This window comes from Zonotrichia leucophrys, chromosome 5, assembly GCF_028769735.1.
Source record: "Zonotrichia leucophrys gambelii isolate GWCS_2022_RI chromosome 5, RI_Zleu_2.0, whole genome shotgun sequence".
Classification (NCBI taxonomy): domain Eukaryota; kingdom Metazoa; phylum Chordata; class Aves; order Passeriformes; family Passerellidae; genus Zonotrichia; species Zonotrichia leucophrys.
Genome location: NC_088175.1, coordinates 58785245 through 58804860, shown reverse-complemented (window position 1 = coordinate 58804860; position 19616 = coordinate 58785245). Strand labels below are relative to the sequence as shown.

General features: G+C 48.8%; 1 protein-coding gene across 12 annotated transcripts in view; it reads left to right on the top strand.

Annotated features, from left to right (window-relative positions):
• FBXO34 (F-box protein 34) overlaps positions 1-17254 on the top strand; it is a 40892-nt gene extending 23638 nt beyond the window's left edge. For 3 of the 12 annotated variants that reach the window (XM_064715889.1, XM_064715892.1, XM_064715893.1), the window contains 3 exons: positions 3670-3769; positions 6127-6330; positions 14508-17254. In XM_064715889.1, the coding sequence (XP_064571959.1) occupies positions 6254-6330; positions 14508-16587 (2157 nt within the window). In that variant the 5' untranslated portion in view covers positions 3670-3769; positions 6127-6253 and the 3' untranslated portion in view covers positions 16588-17254. The other 9 variants (XM_064715885.1, XM_064715891.1, XM_064715887.1 and 6 more) reach the window with 7 other exon arrangements.
• Positions 17255-19616: the final 2362 nt, after the last annotated feature.

Genomic DNA, 19616 nt, shown 5'->3' with positions numbered 1-19616 from the left:
GGACCTGTGGTCAGGGAATATGGGGGGGTCTCAGAAAGGAGAATTGGCAACCCAAGGGCTGGTTCAAACCAAGTGAGAGCCACAGAAACCTGGGAAAGCCATATTTTGGTCAATGAATTGAGTTTTAAAGCTGATGAAATTAGTGCTTAACATTGAGTCACCTGTGTGGGGTTTTCCTTGTTGGCAGAGTTCTAAAGAAGGAACTGTATTTATTTATTTGATGGATATTTAGAAATCAGCTTTAGGTTTTTTTCTGCTGTTTTAGAAGCCATTTCATACCCCATGGAGAGATGTGCAGGATCAATTATTCCTGTGCATTTTGTGCCATGGTTTAGAGGGCCTTCTTCCCTGTGTGGGGTCCTGTATGAGATTTTTGCTGTCCTGGTGACATTTTACTTTGTTACTATTTACCAATCACATGTCCAGTCCTATGCTGGAGTACACAGATGCAGAGATACACAAAGATACACTTTTGCAACTGAGTTTATTTCTGTTGTATTACAAGATCTGCCCTGAAACAGGAGAAGGAAACTTTAGGAATTAAAATGGGTCACTGACAAACTGTTCCTGGTGAATGGTGAGGAATTTCTGTCGGGCAGGGCATGTGATGGTCACTTTATGAGCTGTCACAACAAAAACAAATCCACCCTCTGCATGCCAGAGTGAGTCAAGTGCACCTCTCCAGCCTGGATCCCTGCTACCACAGGCAAAACAGGCTGATCAAATGATTGTTGGGGTTATAATAATAATAATCAGGATTTTTCAAAGCAAGCTTATGTTGTGTTCTTGAAAAAATGGGATTCTTGCTGGTTTTGACTGGCTTTCTCTAAAGTGGGACAGGTTGTCTCTCTCCTGGTGTTCAGGCTGATCTTTCACAGAGCCAGTCTGGGTTTGTGCCTCTGGTGTTTGTCCTGAAACTCCCTTTTCACGTCAGTTCTGCATCTTGCAGCCCTCTCTACCCATCTTTGCATGTGCAGGAGCAATCCAGCGAGACCTCAGCCTCCCAAAACCAGGGCACCACGTCTCCAGAGCTCTGGGAGTGCTGCTCTGCTATATTTGGAACCAGCTCTATTGCTTCTATAACAGGAAAGCTTCTGGAAGCTTTCTCCTTCCTCTCCCCCCCAAGAAAGTGGCCTTTGAGCTGAGCTTTCATGAATTCACAATCTGCATGGCAAAGCAGATGGACTTTTAGAGGCTGAATAATTCAGATGTGGCTCGTGGGTCATGTGGGGGTGTTCAGGGCGGGTTTTTGCCTGTGCCCCATGAGCTGAGGGTGCAGCAGCCACAGCCACACTCACAGGGGCTCTGCCACCCCCACTTTGTCATTCAGGGCACGTGACAGTGCCAGGGGGTGCCAAGGCAGCTTTCTAGAAAGCAGGATGATGTGTGAGCCCCGTGTGTTTGCCACCAGAACTGCAGCAGCACTGCCCAGGGAGGGATTGAGTGGTTTTGTTTTCCTCTTGGATCAAGCAGAACAAATCTAATGAGCCAGTTCTTAACTTCTTCCCAGCTGAGCAGCGAGTGATGTCCTTACCCAGATTGTGCAAGGCAGCTGAAGCCTTTCAGGAATAGCTGAACAAGGGAAACACTTGTAATATTATTTTTCCCAATACTCATGCAGGGCTAAGAGGGTGCAGCAGAGCTTGTCTTTATTTTCTTTTTCCCTTTCTGAGATTTTCCTTTTGAGGGGACGACTTAGTCCTTCCAGCTCTTACCCCACCTAGTGAGGAAGCATGTGAGCCACAAATGTGGAGCCTTTCATTCTTTCCTGACTTGATCTTGGAAGGAAAACAGGTTCTCCCTGTAGTGCTTCATTGGAATAAGCATTTCACATGCTTATCAGTACAGCAAGGAGAGCTGTTCGACAGCAGTGAGGAGTCAAATGTTGCCTTGGAGCCTTACATGCTCATTTCCCTGCTTCTGAAACACTCTGCACTTTGCCCACTGTGCATTCAGAAGTGTTCCTGTCCACTAAAAGGACATAAAAAACACACATTTTCCAGCATGATTCCAGGTGTGGATTGAGTTTCTGAGGGCCTTGTCCTGCTGGGCTTTCTGGGTTCCTGCCAGGTCAGGGGTAGGTGGGCTCAGGGAGCAATTTGGGTTAGTTCTGTCCTGGTCCAGCTCCTTGGGAGGCTTCAGGTGAGAAATCAGACAGGGGAAGGTGTGAAAGAATAAACAGGCTCAGCTCCTGGAGTCTTTCCTCACAAGAGAGGTGCTCCAGAGCCCTCATTGTCTTTGTGGCCTCTGCTTACAGGGGAAACTTCAGTTTTCATTTGAATTGCTGCTCTGTCTGGTGGGATCCAAGGGTGGGAGCTTGGAGGAGCTTTGGGAAGGAAGGGCTGGAGTGAATTTGGTGAGGAAATGAGCACAGGGCAATGGTAACCAGCTCCTGCTTTGGCAGCTCTGGTTCCTGGTGCTTGGCAGAAGTGCCATCAGCTGGTGTTGGTGTGGGAGAAGGCACAGGAAACTCCCCCACACTAATTCCAGCTGGAGCCCCTGTAGCACTTTCATTGCCCTTAGATCAGATAATGCCAGATCTGATGGACCAGCAAACAGAGGGGAGAAGCTGAGCACACAAGGTTTCACAAGGCACATGATGCCTGTGATGGCTCCTTTGGGGTTCAAAGGCAGTTCTTCAGGTGTTTTAATTATGTAGATATTGCCTGAAGAATGGTTCAAAGCAATGGTTGGGGTTTGAGAGGCTGAGGACCTGGTGTGTCAATCCCCTCATGTCACACCTGGCCTGGGAGCTGCTCTGGATCCTTCCCAGTGGGATGTTGGGATGGAGAAAGACTTTGTGGCAAAGCCTCTTGCTTAGGAGAGTCTGGTGCTGATGGAGGGGTCCTGAGGGATGACTTGGCTGGGGGATGGCAGAATTGCATGTCTGGTGAATTACTCTTTTGGAGACAAGGATCATGTAACAACTGAAGATTGAGCTCTGGGTGGCAGAGTGGACATGGAACTGGTTCTTGCAAGAAAACAAATACCCTTATCTTATTATAAAGCCTCAGCACTGACTTTTCCCACCCTAATGACTGTTTTTGTTATTAACTCCTCTGAGTTCTGCTCTGAATCACTTGCTGCTGCTTCCTTGTGCATCCTGAGTGTGCTGATGCTCTTTGCCCAGCTGATCCAGAGTGACATCCCCATGGAACATCCCAAAGCTTGCCCTGCATGGAGGTGGGGTGGTCAGATGTGTTTTTACCCACAGGGTGATTGTTGCTCCGCTCCAGCCCCGAGGCCAGGGCCTCCTTTCAAGAAAGTAAATTTTCTGAGAGGATGTGCCCACCCTTTGAACTGCTTTGTTGATCAGTTACTGTTGCTACAGCTAAAACACACTTGCACTAATCAAAATATCAGAAGCTGTGGTGAATTGCTACACAGATGGGGAGACCTTGAGTGCAGCCTGGTTGAGTTGATACATTTGTTTTTCTAGGCTGCAGCAGCGCTCAGACCTGGTGATAAGAGAGGGAATTTTGCGGGCCCGTTCCCTGGGCTCGGTCTGTGGCTGAGAGGATGTGTTGCTTTCTGCTGCCAAAAGCAGAGTCCTTCCCACATCTTGTGCAGAAAGGCATATGTTTGGGGGTGGTTTCAGAGAGGGAGAAGAACACCATTAGGGTTTTAACTTCCTCTTCTGTTTTGTTTCTCTGTGCATCTGTATTGCAGTTTTTTGGGCTGTACCTGACTCTGTGCAAAACTTAAATCGGCTGCAGCTCCTTCTGCTAAGGATCAGCCTTGGTACAGAAACAGTGGTAGTTAAAAGGCAGTAAGTATATCTGCTAGCTTAAATGCTGGGGTTTTTTTTTTCTCTTTTCCTTTTTTTTTTTTAATTCACAAGCACAGCTTTTTACTCTTCACACAGTAGGAATTTGTCAGGAGCTTGCTGGCATTAATAGTCTATTTCAGCTCTTTTCTATAGCCCAGCAGCTACAGAGGGGGGGAAAAAGCATGCTTTGTATGGAGCTGTGGTTGGGTCTGTGCTGCAGTGCCCATCTGAACTTGGCTGTGTCTATTTTGTCAGCTTTTGCTTCCCTCTAGTAGTTGCTGGTCCCTTCCTAAACTCACGAAATCCCACCATACAATGCCTGTGCTTGGATCAGGGTTCTGCCTGCTCCTGACCTGAACCAACTCTCTTGATGGTTTTGCTTCTCGAGCTCTTTACTGCAAACAAGATATCTTTGAGTTTCAATTCTTTGTCTGGCTTTTTACTTCTCAATTGATCTCCAGAGGAGTAGGACTAGGACAAAACATGTGGTATTCTTGACCAGGGATCCATGGAGAGGGTGTAAGCTGTTGGAAGAGTGAGTGGCATTCTTGCAATGGTGTGGTTGTGTTTATTTGGGTGTGGATATAATCATGCTTCTGTGATACAGTTCCTGCTGAGTTTGAAATGCTAGTGTTAGTAAAGCCAGAAGGAGAGCCAGACAAAAGCTTGGAGAAAAGTCAGAATTTCAGTGCCTTTTAGTGATGGTTCATGGGAAAGTAACGATTTTGTGTTTGATTTTCCTAAAGCACTGGGCATATGCTTTTTACTTCTCTGTGAATTACTGTTTGTGAATGTGTATCTTTACAGCATGAGAACATCAGAAACACCTGGTTTTGTGCCTAGGTTTCACTCATAGAGGTAGGTCCTTGTTAGAGACTCTGGGTAGTCTGATGAAATCGGTGTTTAGCTACAAAGCTTCAATTTCTGCTGTTGCTGATCGTGGCAGCCTCATTGCTGCTCTCCCTGAATCCCTGGAGCAGAGGACATGCTCTCCTCCATCTCCTCCACCCCACACCTTTCTTAGCCTTGTGTAGAGCTCAGCAGAGATTTCTTCATGAAGACTGGAATGTGTTTATATAATATTTTATATATTATTTTAGGCTCCTGCTACTCAAGTGTAGGCAAACTCTTAACCTCTTATTCGCCATCATTAAATGAACCGTGGAATTGCTGTGGCAGACACCAAGTCAGGTGGATCTAAACCAGCTTCTGTTTTTCCTGCCTGGAAGGTTCATCCTTCATCATTTTCCTGGCAAGTGTGGCTACCTAGAGCAGGTTTTCCAGGCCAGGAGTGTTAAGTGGGAGCATTGATTGTGAACCACACTGGTGAAACAGTGCTGGGCTGGGCGTAGTGGGGGCTCTTCTGTGTGGGAGGCATTGGGAAGGGGGTGATGTGAGAGGCCCAATCTCTGCAAAAGCAGGGCTAGGACAGCAGTAGGAACGCTGGGCAGAGCTGCTGAAAAGGAGAGAACAACCTGCTGCACTAAATCACATCTCCCTGGGGACACAGCTCCATAGTTAGCATCCTCAAATGGCATTCCTTCATTACGGCATCATTGTGCACAGGCCTCTAGAGAGGAAGCAAACGGTCTCTCAAACAATCTGCTGGCAGCTCAGGCTGGAGTATTTGAGGTTTTCCAGGGCTCTTTTGCTGTGTCACTCTTCCCTTTAATGTTCCAGCTCGAAGGTTGTTGTTGTTTCTCCATCAAAGTGCGTTAACGCGCCGGTAAGGGTGTCTGCTCCAAGGACAAGGTGGAGAAGGCAGCAGCCCAGGGAGAACAAGAGATACTGCAGAACAGCTTTGTTCTGGTGTAATCTGCCTTATCTGCATGTGATGCAAAGACAGGGCAGTTTTCACAAGACTTGGAGGCTGCGTGGTGACATGTTTTCTGTCCTTTTATAAAATCCACCACGTTATTTTGATTAGAGCGCTAACGTAACTCCTGGCAGCCTCAAATCTCACTGCTAGCAGCTCCTTCCCTCCAAAGCCTGATGTGGTGCTAACAAGCAGAGAGATCTTGTGCGTCCTGTTTACATGGAGCTGGGAAGACAGCGTGTTCCGTGGGAGGTGCCAAGGTAGAGCTGCAGTTGGATAAAAGGTGAAAAAAACTCCTGTGTGTGCAGACAGGCTGTGGTGGGGCGTGCTCATTTGTGTTCGGTGGTGTTCAGGAACTCCAGCTGCAACACTTGGTATGATGATGTTGTTTTAAATCTGAATATGTATCTTTTATATCTGTGCATGCGTAGCATGTTTGTGTTTGTATATATTTATATTTATATCTGTTCTCTCTCGTGGGAAAATCCATGTCCTGATCATCTGCTGTTGTCACCTCCTCACGCAGCTCTCTGTTGTTCAGTTTGTAGGTGGCAGAGACACGGTGAAGCTGAGTGTGGGGCAGGCAGAGCTGATGGGGGAGCCTGGGGTGTAGCCCAGGATGGACTGGCTGTGACGAGGACGTGCCTTAGCCTGGAGAGGGCGTTACCATGAAGAGTTCCTGCAGAGCTGGCCTCCACAGGGAACCGCTGAATTCCTCATCCTCCACCTTCCATCAGGTCAAACGGTACGGACACACTGCCTGCAGCTCAGCCTCAGCACTGGGTTTAGCCTTCTCCTTGTCCTCTCCCATTGTCTTCTGCTGTCACTCCAATATTTGCACGAAATTCTGACTTTCAGGTGGTGTTTAAGTTGTAATGGCTTAAGGGCAGAAATGTTCTTTGACGTTTTTATTTGATCATGACAACTACAGATTCACTGCAGCTGGTAGGGTACTTGCAGAAATCCTTGGGTTTTCTAGCAACAGCTGTAAATTAGTTTGGGAAACATGGCTTTGAAGTAAAACTTAATTGGTGAAAGGCTCATCAGAGTAGGCTTTAAAACAGGCAGGCAGCTTAAAGCAAGTGGAAATGCTGGCAGTCATTGTTGTGGTTTGTCTTACTATGGACTAAGTAATTAGATTAGTTTGAGCTCACATTTTGCATTGCTCACTCTCCTGTGTCTCTTATTAAGGAGAAATGCACGATTGGTTTCAAACACTTGTGCTTATGTGACAATTAAGTGAACGCCTCTCACTGTGTCTCCTTATAGGAACACCATGCAGAACAACTTGTCCTCATGCAAATGCAAGGACATGCCAGTTTGTTGGAGTTCAAGCTACTGCAAAATAAATGTGGTTTTTTTTTTTTTAAATTCTTTTTCTGAAACCAAGGCTCTTAAACTTCCTCAGTCTGGAGGAAGAGCGCCAGCTTTTTGGTTTCCAAAGGCTGTGTGGGTTTAAAGCAAACTTTTAACCTTTGTTCTTTGTGGTTGTGTAGACAGCATATACTTGCTGTGTTACTCTCATGGTAATTTAGTGCTGGAAAAGACTTCCTGGGTCACCCAGCTCCTTGCTTTCCCAAGCAGCATCTCATAATCCCTTTTGTGAACTTAGTCCAGCCTAAAAACATTTACATCTTTTCTTGCATCTTTTCTTCTCTCCTCCTGTAGATCAAGCCATTACTGAAGATGACAGATCTTGCTGTGCAATTAGGAACCTTCTTTTCATTCCCAGGCTGAACATTCATGACAGTTTAGAGACTCATTTGAGTTTCTGTTCCTTTATTTCCCTTCTGCCTAAGGAGTGCTGCTCATTTTCAGTGGTTTGCCTCTTCTTCTGTATTCTGTAAGAGGGAGTTGTAACCCTCACCTGTGGTTTTCCTGAGTGAGCCAAGTGTTCTTTAGCAGCTTCCTGAGTAGCAATTGCTGCTGTTCTCAGTGAGATGCCCCTCACAGAATATTCTCAGTCCTGGCTAAAAGTGTGTGCTGTGCTCTGGACTGCTCTGCCTGGAGGGCTTCTTCATCACCTCCACTTCTTATTTCATGGATGTCTCTGTGGTGGCCAGTTCACCTCAGTTACTTCCAAAATTTGTTGGTGTCTCTCTTGCTGATGCATCACTGCCTGCATTTCAAAACCTCCTCAGTTTCTGTTACTCTGAGCTTTGCTGTTTTGGAGCTGCCTCTGTTTCTGTGGGTGCAGAATTAGTGCTGAGGACATTTTTAACAAAGTCAGATGTTCCCAGAGCTGATTCTTGAGGCATGTCTTTGGTTTCCAGGCTGGTATTTTCTTATTCAGCATCACCTGGGGCTGTCTCCTGCTAAGCCAGCTCCTTTGTCTGTTTTCCCATTCCTCTGCCAATCTGTCTTAGCCAGTAAATCTCTTTGTGCTCTCTGAAGTCCATGTGAGGAAGATATAGTAGATTGCTCTAAAAAGATGGCTTTTTTGAGAACCTTGAGGTTAGTCTGGCATATTGAACTATTCCCTCTTCCCCCTTTTTCTGTGTGTCACATTAATCCTCTTTGCTTGCAAAGCACCTTTATGTTGGAGTCAGAATAGGAGCCCTGGAGAGGCTGTGATCATTCTCCTTCTCTTTCTCCCCTGCAGTGCCCCCTCCAATGTGCCACATGTTTATTATCTCCTATTGTTGCCTTTCAAGAGGTTTATAAATCCTGTTTCTTGGCCTGCAGTGCATGAGCCTATCTGGTTTGGATTCTGAAACTGGGATGAGCCAATCCTCACAATTTTTATGAAGCTCTCTAATCCTCCTCCTGCCAATGCTCTTGTTCAGATTAACGCCTGGGCTTTTGCCCTCATCATCACCCTTACCTCCCCTCTTTAAAAATGGTGCAAAGTCAAATTTGGTATTTTGTCTTGTACTCTTGATCTCTTGTCCTGCCCTAGCTTGCAACCCCGTTTCTCTTTTCTCTCACAAACTGAAAAAACCTTTCAGTTTTTCTTTGTTGTTAAATATCTCTGCAGTGACTTAACACTGCACCAGTTCTCATGTTTATTCCTGGACTTTTTGGTCTCTAAGATAGAAGTTTCCAAGTGATGTGACCTGAAACCTGTGTCTGTTTCTGGTATCCTTCACAAAAAAGGATCAAATCCAGTTGGAGTTGCTTTGAATCTTTTGTTTGGGATGTGTTCTTAATAATGAAAACACCTTCTGACTCCTGGAGAATGCAGTGTGCAGTGAAATCCTGAATTCATCAACCAGTTTCTTTCAGTCTTGAGTTTCAGAAGGGCAACCTGTTTTCAACTCTACTTCTGCTTGTTTTTATTTTGAATGCTGAGTCTGTTACAGATTGTGTGGTCCAAGGTTAATTTCTGCAACCTTTGATGTGTTCTCATTGCATATGCACAACAATGAAGGCTATAAATAGCATCACTCTGTGGAGCTTCCTTAACACAAGGAATTTGTTGCACTGTGATATGAAGAAAGGTTCTCTTGCACTTCATAAATCAGGAAACAAATTAATAAATGTAAAACACTTCCAGAAGGACACTTGGCACTTAGCTTTCAGCAGAAGCCCTATAAAAGCAGCAGTTTTTGTCTTGCTGTCCCTCTGTGATTTCCCCTCATCCTGTCCCACCACAGCCACGTGTGCCATCCCATCATCTCTGGATGCAGCTGATAACCTTGAATTCCACATCTTTCCGTTTATTTTATTCCCTTCTGCTTTGTCATGCCTGGTGTGGTTGGGCAGCAGGGCTTTGAGCTTCCTGAGGCTCAGCACAGAACTGCTGCTGCATCTCTCCCTTCATGGTGAGTGCTCTTATACAAAAGCCTGGCAAAGCTGTGGCACTTCTTCCTGTGCAAAATGTAGGAAGTAGCCAAGGCAACTGTGCTTTACTGAAGGGTGGGTGTGTGTTTAGTGTAAAACATGTTCAAAACATTGCAGGGTGGGAGCCCTCAGAGTGGAGTGGTCTGTGCTGGGCTTGGGGGTGCATTCTGTCATGCTGGGCTTTGTGGGATGGATTTCCTGGCTGTGCTGGGTGCAGCTGTGTTTGGGGTTGTCTCCCCCAAAATCAGGTTATCTGAGCACCTGATGCTGGGGAGGGACCCAGCTTTTAGGAGTTTGGTTCTTGCAGTGCATTTATCTCCTCAGCTCTGCTGGGCCAGCTCTGCCCCACGGTTTTGGCGTTCTGCCCCTTGCCCCAGGCTGGCCACTGGAGCAGAGAGCTCTCCTTCAGCAGCCCCATGCCTTCTGTTTGCCTTCCAATCCCTCTCTAATCCTTGCTGGCTCTCCCTTTGCTGCAAGGGGCATTTTGGAGGTGTTGGGAGCTGGGTCAGGAGCAGTTGCTGCTCCAAGGGGAGTGGGCTTTCAGGAAATCAGATGCTTCCACAGCTGCCAGAGTCAAACCCAGCCCTGCTCTGGAGCTTCCCAGCCTTCCTTTCTGTGAGCTTGGAGCCTTGCCATGCTCCAGAACAAACTCCATGAGCGCAGGGAGCCTTCCATGGCGGGACTTTGCCCGGCAGAATCCCTGGAATGCCTTTGAAGCAGCTCTCTGTCTGCTTTGCCTTGCCCTGGCAGTGCAGAGGGGATGGAAATGGTGCTGGAGATGGAGCCCAAAGGACCCACCAAGCCCTTCCAGAAATAACAAGTGGTTGAGTGTGGTTAACTCCCACTCAGTGCTCAGTCCTTGCTAATTGTCAGTGTCCTTTCTGGAGGAGGAAAACTCCATGGACAGAGAGCTGGGATGCCAGGGAAGAGGAATTCTTTGCCAGAGGTGTGGGGTTTTTATTGTTGATTTTTTTCCTTTTTTTTTTTTTGGCTTCTGCCTTGTGTTAGTATGTCCTGAGGGGTTTTTCAGAGTTGTAGTTGGCACTGGGTGTGCAGTCAGCAACGTGAGGAGCTTTTTTCAACTGCAGTTGGTGTTTACAAGGAGAAATCCATAGGAAAGTTGGGGGTTTGGATGGAAATTTTCCCCCTAATAAAACCTTCCAGTGCTTTGCCCAGAAAACTTGCAGTGTGAATATGCTGTTTGTGAAGATCAGGCTTTTTGGTCCTTGCTGTTCTTACTGGCCAGAGGAAATCTTTTGGCTTCACAGGGCATCATCAGAGCCCCTGAGCTGGGAGCTGCAGGGGGAATTAAGGCTCTCTGTGGACCTTAGAAAGGAGTTGTGAAAACTGAGTCTTTTCTACCAGTTTTGCCTCCAACTCTGGAGTTTCCACTAAAGCAAATACATTATTGTTTTAGGCTGCTGTGATTTAGAACACACATAAACACAGAAGGATGCTGGAAGAGTCTGGCCAGCTTGGCAAGTAGAATCATGGAATGATTTGGGTTGGAAAAGACCTTCAATCCCATCTCATTCCACCCCATTGCCATGGGCAGGGACATTTCCCACTAGGCCAGCTTGCTCCAAGCCCAATCCAGCCTGGATTTGGACACTTCCAGGGATGGGGAATCCACCAGTGGGTTATGGGTGGGGAGAGAGGGGTGTGTGAGTATCTGAGCTCACAGAAAGGAATAGATTTCTGTATCAGCAATGTGTAGTAACCAGCTTGATAAAAGTGCAGTGGAAACAAGCTGTAGGTAGGACTTAAAAAAACAGCAGTCTCATTCCAGCAGTGCAAGTATCCTGTTTTTCAGACATGGCTGATTAGAAATAGAAAAACTGGCCCCTTTATTTCATCAGCATAAGGATGGAATAACAGTATAAAGGCAGCACTGCTCGTTGTTTCAGTGCTGATCATTCCTGGCAGAATTCTCTCTTATCAGCAATTTAAAACCACACATTTGGGATTGAAAACTTTTTATGTTTGCTCCCGTGGACTTCTGAAGAGTCGTTGTCTCTAAAGATAAAATTAGAGAGCTTGATAACTTAAAGGGTGGAGGAAAGCAAACAGAATTATTCTGGAATGGAGTGTCATAGGGAATATGTGACTTCACCTTTTAACAACTATTTTTGGTGGTTTTAAATATTTAAAAGCTTACCTGCAGCTGCCACAGCTCTGTGCTTGCCAGCCCTGAGAAACGGGGGAGTCTGTGGGTGGGGACTGGGCTCTGGTTCATCTTCAAAGCAATTTCTGCTGGGAAGCCTTGTTCTAATTGTGGGAGCTGGAGATGAAATGTGCTGCTGGTGTGCAGGGAAGGAGCTGTGATTGCCTGAAAGTTCATTCTCAATGTCCACAGCCAAGGGCGTGTGAGCTGGGGGCTCGTTTTTTCCAAGTGACACTTTCAGGTAAGGCTCATTGCTAAAGTGGCTTTGGAAATGAAAGTTCTCTTCCCTGCTGCTGGAAAACTCTGAGGCAGGTGGCAGCTGGTCTTGTGGAGTTTGCAGAGCTCTTTATAGCTGTCTGAAGTTATTAGATGAAGGTTTTCTTTAAATCCAGATCCATTAAAACATGTGCAATGAACTGAATGCTGAATTCAAATGAGGCAATTATTCTGGCAGTAAAACTTCTGACTAAGGCATAATTTTGTTATGTAAATTATAACTTTTCAACCTTAAATGGTATTGTTGGCTTAGCCAGGGACTAACTGAAACATAGGAAATATAACCTTAAACAAGAAATCTGTAATAGGTGAGGCAGAACTTTACCCTTTGTCTTTCTCCATGGACCAGAAATAGCTGGGAGCAGCTGAACCAACTCTGCTGGCTGAACATGTCCCCTGAGCCTGTTGGAGTAACCAGTTTGGGTCTGGTTTTATTCACATAATCCCTGCTCTCACCTCCATTTGCAGCTTCTCTTAATGAAGGGTGTTGAGCTGATTGTCCTGCTGGATTCCTCAAAACTGCTTGAAGAAAGCCTGTTAAAAAACAAGCTCAGCTCATCTTTCAACCACCTTGGCACAAAACTCATGAATGAAATTTGATCTCCTGCTCCTGGCTCAGGAGATTTCAGCATGCAAAGTCGTGTTTTAATTGCATTCACCTCTTCTCCCCAGGGTACGGTGGCGAGCAGCCACTGGAGCTTTTCTCTCCCTAGTCTGGGAAATGTCCTTCTGGAAGGGAAGGGAGGGAGGGCAAGGCTGCAGGCACTGTTCTCTGCAGCACTTTGCTGCAGTGCTTCACCTGCTGCTCTTCTGGGCTGGGCTTTGGCCAGGTCACCTCAGCAGCCTGACCCTGCTTCACTGCGAAGCACAGCCAGAGGGAGGCAGCCCCTGTGAAAAATGAGGCCAAAGCCAACTCCAGCAGCCTCATTTTCCCATTTTTCTCTCCATGCAGCTATTCCAACGCCCTGAAGTTCTATTTTTATGAGATTATTTTAGCTTTTAGCATCCGACTGAGGAGGCAAACAAAGTAGCTCAGTTGCATTTTGCAGAGGAGACTAAACTGGGAGGTGACCCAATTCCAAGGAGCTGGAATTGGCACACAGGCAGAGAATTAACCCAGGGCTGGGTGGGTGTGTGTGTCTGCAGCACTGGGATCTCTTACCCACAGTCTCTAGGTGGGATGCAGGTGGTTTTGGCATTGTCTGGTTGCAAGAGCCAGGGGATGATCTCCCTAAAAAATCCAGAGGGAAGGAACATGACATCTGCCTTTCCAGCAGCTGCTTCCTGGCCTTCAAAGCCCTGCTTGGACCACAGAGGTGTAGAAAGGTGAGCTGAGCCCTTCCTCTTGATGTACCTGCCCAAAATCTCTGTCTGTGCCCCTTGTTGTCACTAGAGCCAGAAGGAGGAACCAGAGAAAGCAATCTTCAGCTGCTTCTAGTCCTGGAGCTTCCTCTTTCTGGGCAGCATCACTTATAAATTTGTTGGACTTTATAGACCAGCAAATTGAGGTTTTTAGTTAAAAGCAGGTTTTAGGCCAGACACCTACAAAGTTGCCACACTTAAGCAACTCTCTTGGTGTTGGCTCTCAAGGGGAACACGTTCAGTGCCTCAGTGTGTCTGTGCCAGCTCATGATGAACGTGGCTCTGAACCTGCTGCTCTTCACTCCTGAGCACAGATCATCCCTGAGGAGGAGGCCTTTGAGTGCAACAACCCAAAGATTACCATGGAAACATAACCTGTAGTTAGTTGTGTATGGATGCTCCTGGGAGAAGAGCCTGGAGTCTGCTGTGGGTGCACCCTGTGTGCAGTGCCCTGGGCTCTGCATTCCTGAGCTCTGAAGGGAAGGTGCCTGTGGAGTCTGGGGCTGCTGCTGCACTGCCAGCAGCATCCAAGGGGTCCTTCACAGCTCTGCAATTCCTGAGTGTAAAATCCCATCCTTGGGAGTGGCTGTCCTCAGCTGGATGGCACGCTGCTGTCACTTTGTGGGGACATTGATGAGTACATAAGGACTCTTATGGGAAAGTCACCAAATTTGCCATTATCAGTGTGCTGAAGGAAAGGTTTCATTGCCCAGAGAAGCTGTGGCTGCTTCATCCCTGGAAGTGTCCAAGGATGGGTTGGATGGGACTTGGAGCAGCCTGAGATAGTGGAAGGTGTCCTGCCTGTGGAAGGAAGTGGAACAAAATGAGCTCTAAGGTCCCTTCCAGCCCAAACCACTGTGTGATTTTGGGTGATAGGAGGAGATTAGATATCCCTTGGGATCTCTGATTAATATAATTACTCTTGCTAATTTCTCTTTTGAGCTTTAACCACATTTTATCTACTGAAAAGAGCGTGTGTGGTGGCTGATGTCCAGATAAAGCCTGTGACCTGTGTGTGCCTTGCCTTGGATCAAGGAATGAGCAGGCAGAAGGATGGCTCTAGCTCAAGAATGAACCACTAGCTATGTTTTCACAACTGATACAACTTAAACTGGAGGATTTCTCCTTGCAACTGCTTGGAAACAGATTTCTCTAATGGGAAGTTCTCTCCTGCTGCAGGAAGTTCTTCAAGGGTGGATATTGCAGCCTTGGTGGCTCTTTTCCTTTCTCATGTGGTTCCTCTTGAGGTGTGGGCTGGTGCCTGCTCTGGGCCACCTTCTCTAATTCCAGACAGGCATATTTTGCAACTATAACTTCTTCCCTCTCTGTTTTTCCAGGGTTTCTGGTATGCACTTAAAGCCATATCTCAAGTTACAGAAGAAAGAGCGATCCCCAGAAATAAGCCAGGATTCCCTTCGAGGCCACCAGGGACCAGCGCAAGGAGAAAAATTCACCAACTGCACCAAACTGAGCGTTTTCCCAAAACCCTCCCTGGTGGCTCCATCTCAAAAGCTTCTGGGGATTATTTATCCAAATACTATGTGCAATATGAACGGGAAGGGCCCGGCGGACGCTCCGAGCGCGAGGGAGAAGAAGAACGCTCTGTCTGCCACGATCCACCAGGGAGAAGAAGGAGAGGGACCTCTGGATGTGTGGGCTGTGGTGAAACCTGGCAACACCAAGGAGAAAATCGCCTTCTTTGCAGCCCAGCAGTGCAGCGGCGGCAGCAGCACCCGCACGGGCTCCATGAAAATCAAGAGCACGTGGGACATCGACGGGAGGACGGCCAAACGCAGGAAAAAATCGGTGGATCTTAAAAAAGCCAAAATCCAACTGGAAAGAATGAGGGAGGCCAACTCCAGGTGCTCGCAGCCGGAGCCGTTCGCCTGCGGCATCGAGCACTGCTCGGTGCACTCGGGCAGCGACGGCGCCGAGGGCGCCTTCCCGGGCCGCTCGCTGTCCGTCATCGAGATGGTGGCGTTCCTGGAGCAGCGGGCCAGCGCCCTGCTGGTGGACTGTGCCAAGAGCTGCCCGGGCAGCAGGCTGAGCCCCCAGCCCAGGCCCGCCGTGCCCGGCCCCGAGCCCTCGTCCCTGGGCGAGGCGGAGCCGCAGGGCGAGCCCGTGCGCGTGCTGGACATGGTGGCCAGGCTGGAGTCCGAGTGCCTGAGGCGGCAGAGCGAGGCCGGGAGCCTCTCCCGCAACAACAGCTTCCGCAGGAACGTGGGCAGGGTGCTCCTGGCCAGCAGCACCCAGCCCGAGGGGGACCTGGGCAAGGGGGGCCCGCCCCAGGGACAGGCAGGGGTGGCAGGGGATGGCTATGGGGGTCGCTGCGGTGACACCGAGCTCTGGGATGGCGGCGCCTCTGCCCCGCAGCCGTTTCCTTCGGGGCTGGATACCCGCGTGGGGAATGTGAGTTCGGGACTTGCCCAGGCGGTGTTGGCCATGACAGCTGGCAGGAGTGACACTGACACACGGATGGAGCCCCCCAGGGCCCTGCTGGCCCCGTGTCCCGCTGCTGCCAGGCTGCCACCGGATCCCCTGCAGAGCAAGAGCGCGACTGTGGATTGTACGTCCAAGGAGCCTGGAATTTTCCCAAAGCATCCTGCTAGGAAGGAGCCCTTGTGCATCAGTATATCGGTCACCAAGACAGAGGAAGGGTGCAGGAAGGAGAAGCTCTCTGGTTCTGGTGAGGATTCACTCCCAGGGAGGCTGTTTTTCCTCCAGGGTGAGCAGCCTGCTGCTCAGGAGCAACAGCCACGGCGGGAGGGTCCCCAGGAGAAGCCAGGGGAGGTAGCCCAAAACGAGGATGAGGATGCTCTGGCATCTGGTAGATCGTGTGTCACAAGCAGTGTCCCTACAGAGCCATCAGCCCCTTCTGGCCCTGCCACAGAAGGAGCTTTGCAAGTACTTGATGCCTCCTGCCTAAAGCGGCAGGTTTCTCATGACTTTCTGGAGACCAGGTTTAAAATCCAGCAGCTTTTGGAGCCTCAGCAGTACATGGCCTTCTTGCCTCACCACATCATCGTGAAGATCTTTGGGTTGCTTCCCACCAGGAGCCTGGTTGCCCTGAAATGCACTTGCTACTACTTCAAGTTCATCATTGAGTACTACAACATCAGGCCGGCCGACTCGCGCTGGGTGCGCGACCCTCGCTACCGGGAGGATCCCTGCAAGCAGTGCAAGAAGAAATACGTCAAGGGGGACGTGTCCCTGTGCAGGTGGCACCCCAAGCCCTACTGCCAGGCTCTGCCCTACGGGCCTGGCTACTGGATGTGCTGCCACCGCTCCCAGAAGGGCATCCCTGGCTGCAAGCTGGGCCTCCATGACAATCACTGGGTGCCCGCCTGCCACAGCTTTAACCGCGCCATCCACAAGAAAACCCGAGGAGCTGGAGCAGAGGTGGAAGAGGAATATTAGTGCACAAACACTTTCCTGCAAGATTGAGATTGTTTGGGAGAGGAGGAGGAGGAGATTCTCATGCCTTGTGCTGTTTACAGTGTATATAATTGTCGTGATTTGTTTTTTTTTTCCCCCCCACAGGGCTACGAAACTGCACATACTCAAACACAAGAGCCTTTACCTTTTAGATTAAAAGAGAGCTTTTAGTCCATCTCTGTAAATAACACTATAAAAACTAATTGTACATACAGAGTCTACAGCTGGCTGAACAAGGTAACCCCTACAATGCAGCTATCCCAGTGTTGCGGCTATAGGTGTGTGTGTTTTTAAGTGTCTTGTTTCAAAATCTGTATATCCTGTATAATATATGAATGTTTCTGAGAAGAAACTCTAAATAGGTAAAGGTCAACTTGTTTAAAGAAGCTGCAGACAACTTAACTGGACAACCTGAAACTTAGACTATAGAACAGATCCATTATAGTAGCGTGGCGGTGGATTAAAAAAGAAAAGAGAGGAATATTATTGTATAGTCAGAATATAAAAAAAGTTCTTGTCTACCTTACCCATGTTGTCTGATTGGGTTTTTTTTTTTTTTACACATAAATAAAATGTGCATTCTAGATCTGCCTTACCAGACTTTCTCTTGTAAGACTTTTGCCCCAAAATAAAAAAATGCTGTAAAACACGTGGCAGAAACTTGGTGCTGTGCTGTAGTTCAGACGTGCAATGTGCTTTCTCTAGGAAACCTCTCCTCCTACTAACAAAGGAACAAACCCCCCCAGATCTCTAGTACTTGGAGAACTCCCTGCTGTAACAATCACAGATTCCAGCTTTTCCTTCTGCCTGCAGCAGGGGCTCCTTTCATTGGGAATTCTGGTGCTGGGTGCACTTTCTGCTCCTCCTGCTCCTTGGCTCTTTGTGGCACCTGCCCTGTTCCCTGGATGCTCGAGGCTGCAGCGTGGGTCCAGCAGGATGAGTGTGGAGTTGCCTTGGCTCTGTGCTGTGCTGGAAGCTTCCCTGTCAGCTCTGTGTGGAATTTTTCCCTTGCAGAAGACTCCTTGCAGTGCTTTGCCTGCCCTGCTGCAGCCCTGGCCTCTCCCAGGGCCGTGGGTTGGTGCTTCCCAGGGCAGTTCAGAGCTTTGTGTGGGATGAACGGCGATTCCTTGCGCTCAGAACGGGAGCACAGAGTGTGGCAGAGTTTCCCTGGATCCCTTGCTGTCCTGCAGTGCTGTGAGCCAGCCCTCAGCCTCCTGCTGCAGCCCTGGCAGGGTGGATGGTTTGGAAGGCTGGGGATGGAGCCTGGCCAGGGCAGCAGCTGCCCAGGAGCCCAGCAGAGCGTGGCAGCCCTGCCTTTGCCCTGCCACCTCCCTCCTGTCCCCTCTTGGTGCTCTTGCTGTTCCTCCGCCCTTCTCAGGGCACAGATGGACTCCTGGCTCTCACCATTCCAAATCTCTGACCTGGTGCCACCTTCCCATGGGGTCACCTCTGCTCAGACCCCAAGGAGCTGCTGGAAAGGGCAGGATGGGGTGGCCCATCCTGTTCTGTGTCCTTTGCTGCTGGATCGAGGATGGAACGCTGCTGGCTGTGGGGCCAGGCTGAGGCAGCCGCCCCCACCTGCCCCGGGCTCGCAGGGAGTGACTCACGGGTTTGGAGCATGAGGAGGACAAAAGGGTTTGAAGGCTTTTGTTCTTTCCTTTAACAGTGGGAGAAGGAAAATCAAGCCCTGACAGCCTGAAATGTGGGTTTGGTGAGCTCAGGCTTTGCAGGGAGGTTTAAAGGATGTGCTGGGTTTATATTTTGCCTTCACCTGCTCCTGCCACCCACCGGGTGTCATCCACCCCTCCCGGAGCTGCTCAGCCTCCCTGCGCTGCAGACACGATGACAAGCAGGAGGAATGAAATCAGGAATGTCACAGAAGGGTGTGGCCACCTTGTAACCGGGAAGAGGAAGAGCAGGATCGCTCCTCAGCCCCCGACTTCATCCCCTAACGGGGCTCGGCTTCACCCCAACTCCCCTCTGCTCCCCCAGCTGCACCTGCACCAGCAGCACAGCCGCCCCCAGGCTGTTGTTTTGCCAAAGCCATCGGCATCAAAAGCCTTCAGCTTCATTCTGATGAGGGGAAAAGGGAAAGAAGCTGCTTTCCTGCTCCCCCGCCCAAGACTCTGGAAAACTTGAGGCTGACAGCAGCAAGGAAAGTCCCTGCGAGGCTGGAATGGAGTGGCAGAGGAAAATATTTTGTAATTAGATAAGGGGCCAGTGAGGTCATTTTACTTGGAACAGGGTGTGAGATTTTGGTCACCTTTGTTGAACAAGGGGAAAAATGAGGATACAATAATGTCATGAGGCTGTTTTGTTCCTGGAGCAGGTAAAGCCAGAGGACAATTTGCTGTCCCTACCCCATCCCTGCCCTGGGGAGCGTGGGCTGGTTTATACATCATTTATTACATTGTCTGCTGGAACTGTCCCTCCTGCACAGCATTGCTGTTAAAAATTGTTTCACAGAGCAGGATTTTACATCCAGAAATGAGTTGGTTCTGAGTGTTGCCATGCTGAGCTGCCTGCAGGCTTTTTTTTTTCCTGTACCATTGTAAAATGCAGATTTCTGTTTCCTTAAGGGATGGTTCAGGGAGAAGCCAAGGTCTGATGAATGTCAGGGTTTTGGGTTTTTTTCCTAAGAAGCAATTAAAAAAAAAATAAAATCCAGTGTTGGATTTACAAAGTTCAGTGTTTAGAACTGAGGATGCACCATGTGCTTGACTTCCCTGCCTGGGAGCATTTGGAGTGACTGGACTGAATTTCCAGATAGGCCTGCAGAAAAGTTGTAACATTTCCATTGTCCATAAGCTTCCAGTTTTCATCAAGCTCTGGGGCTCTCCTGGCATGGACAGCCCTGTGGAAGCTGCCTGTGCTTGGGCTCTTGCTCCATCCTGGCTGTTCCTGCAGCAGCTTTTCCCTTTGCTGGGCCCTGGTCCCTGTGGAGAAGCCCTGGGAAGCTGCAGCAGAGCTCAGTTCCTTGTGCTGGACCCAGGGCCTGCAGAGGCTGCCCC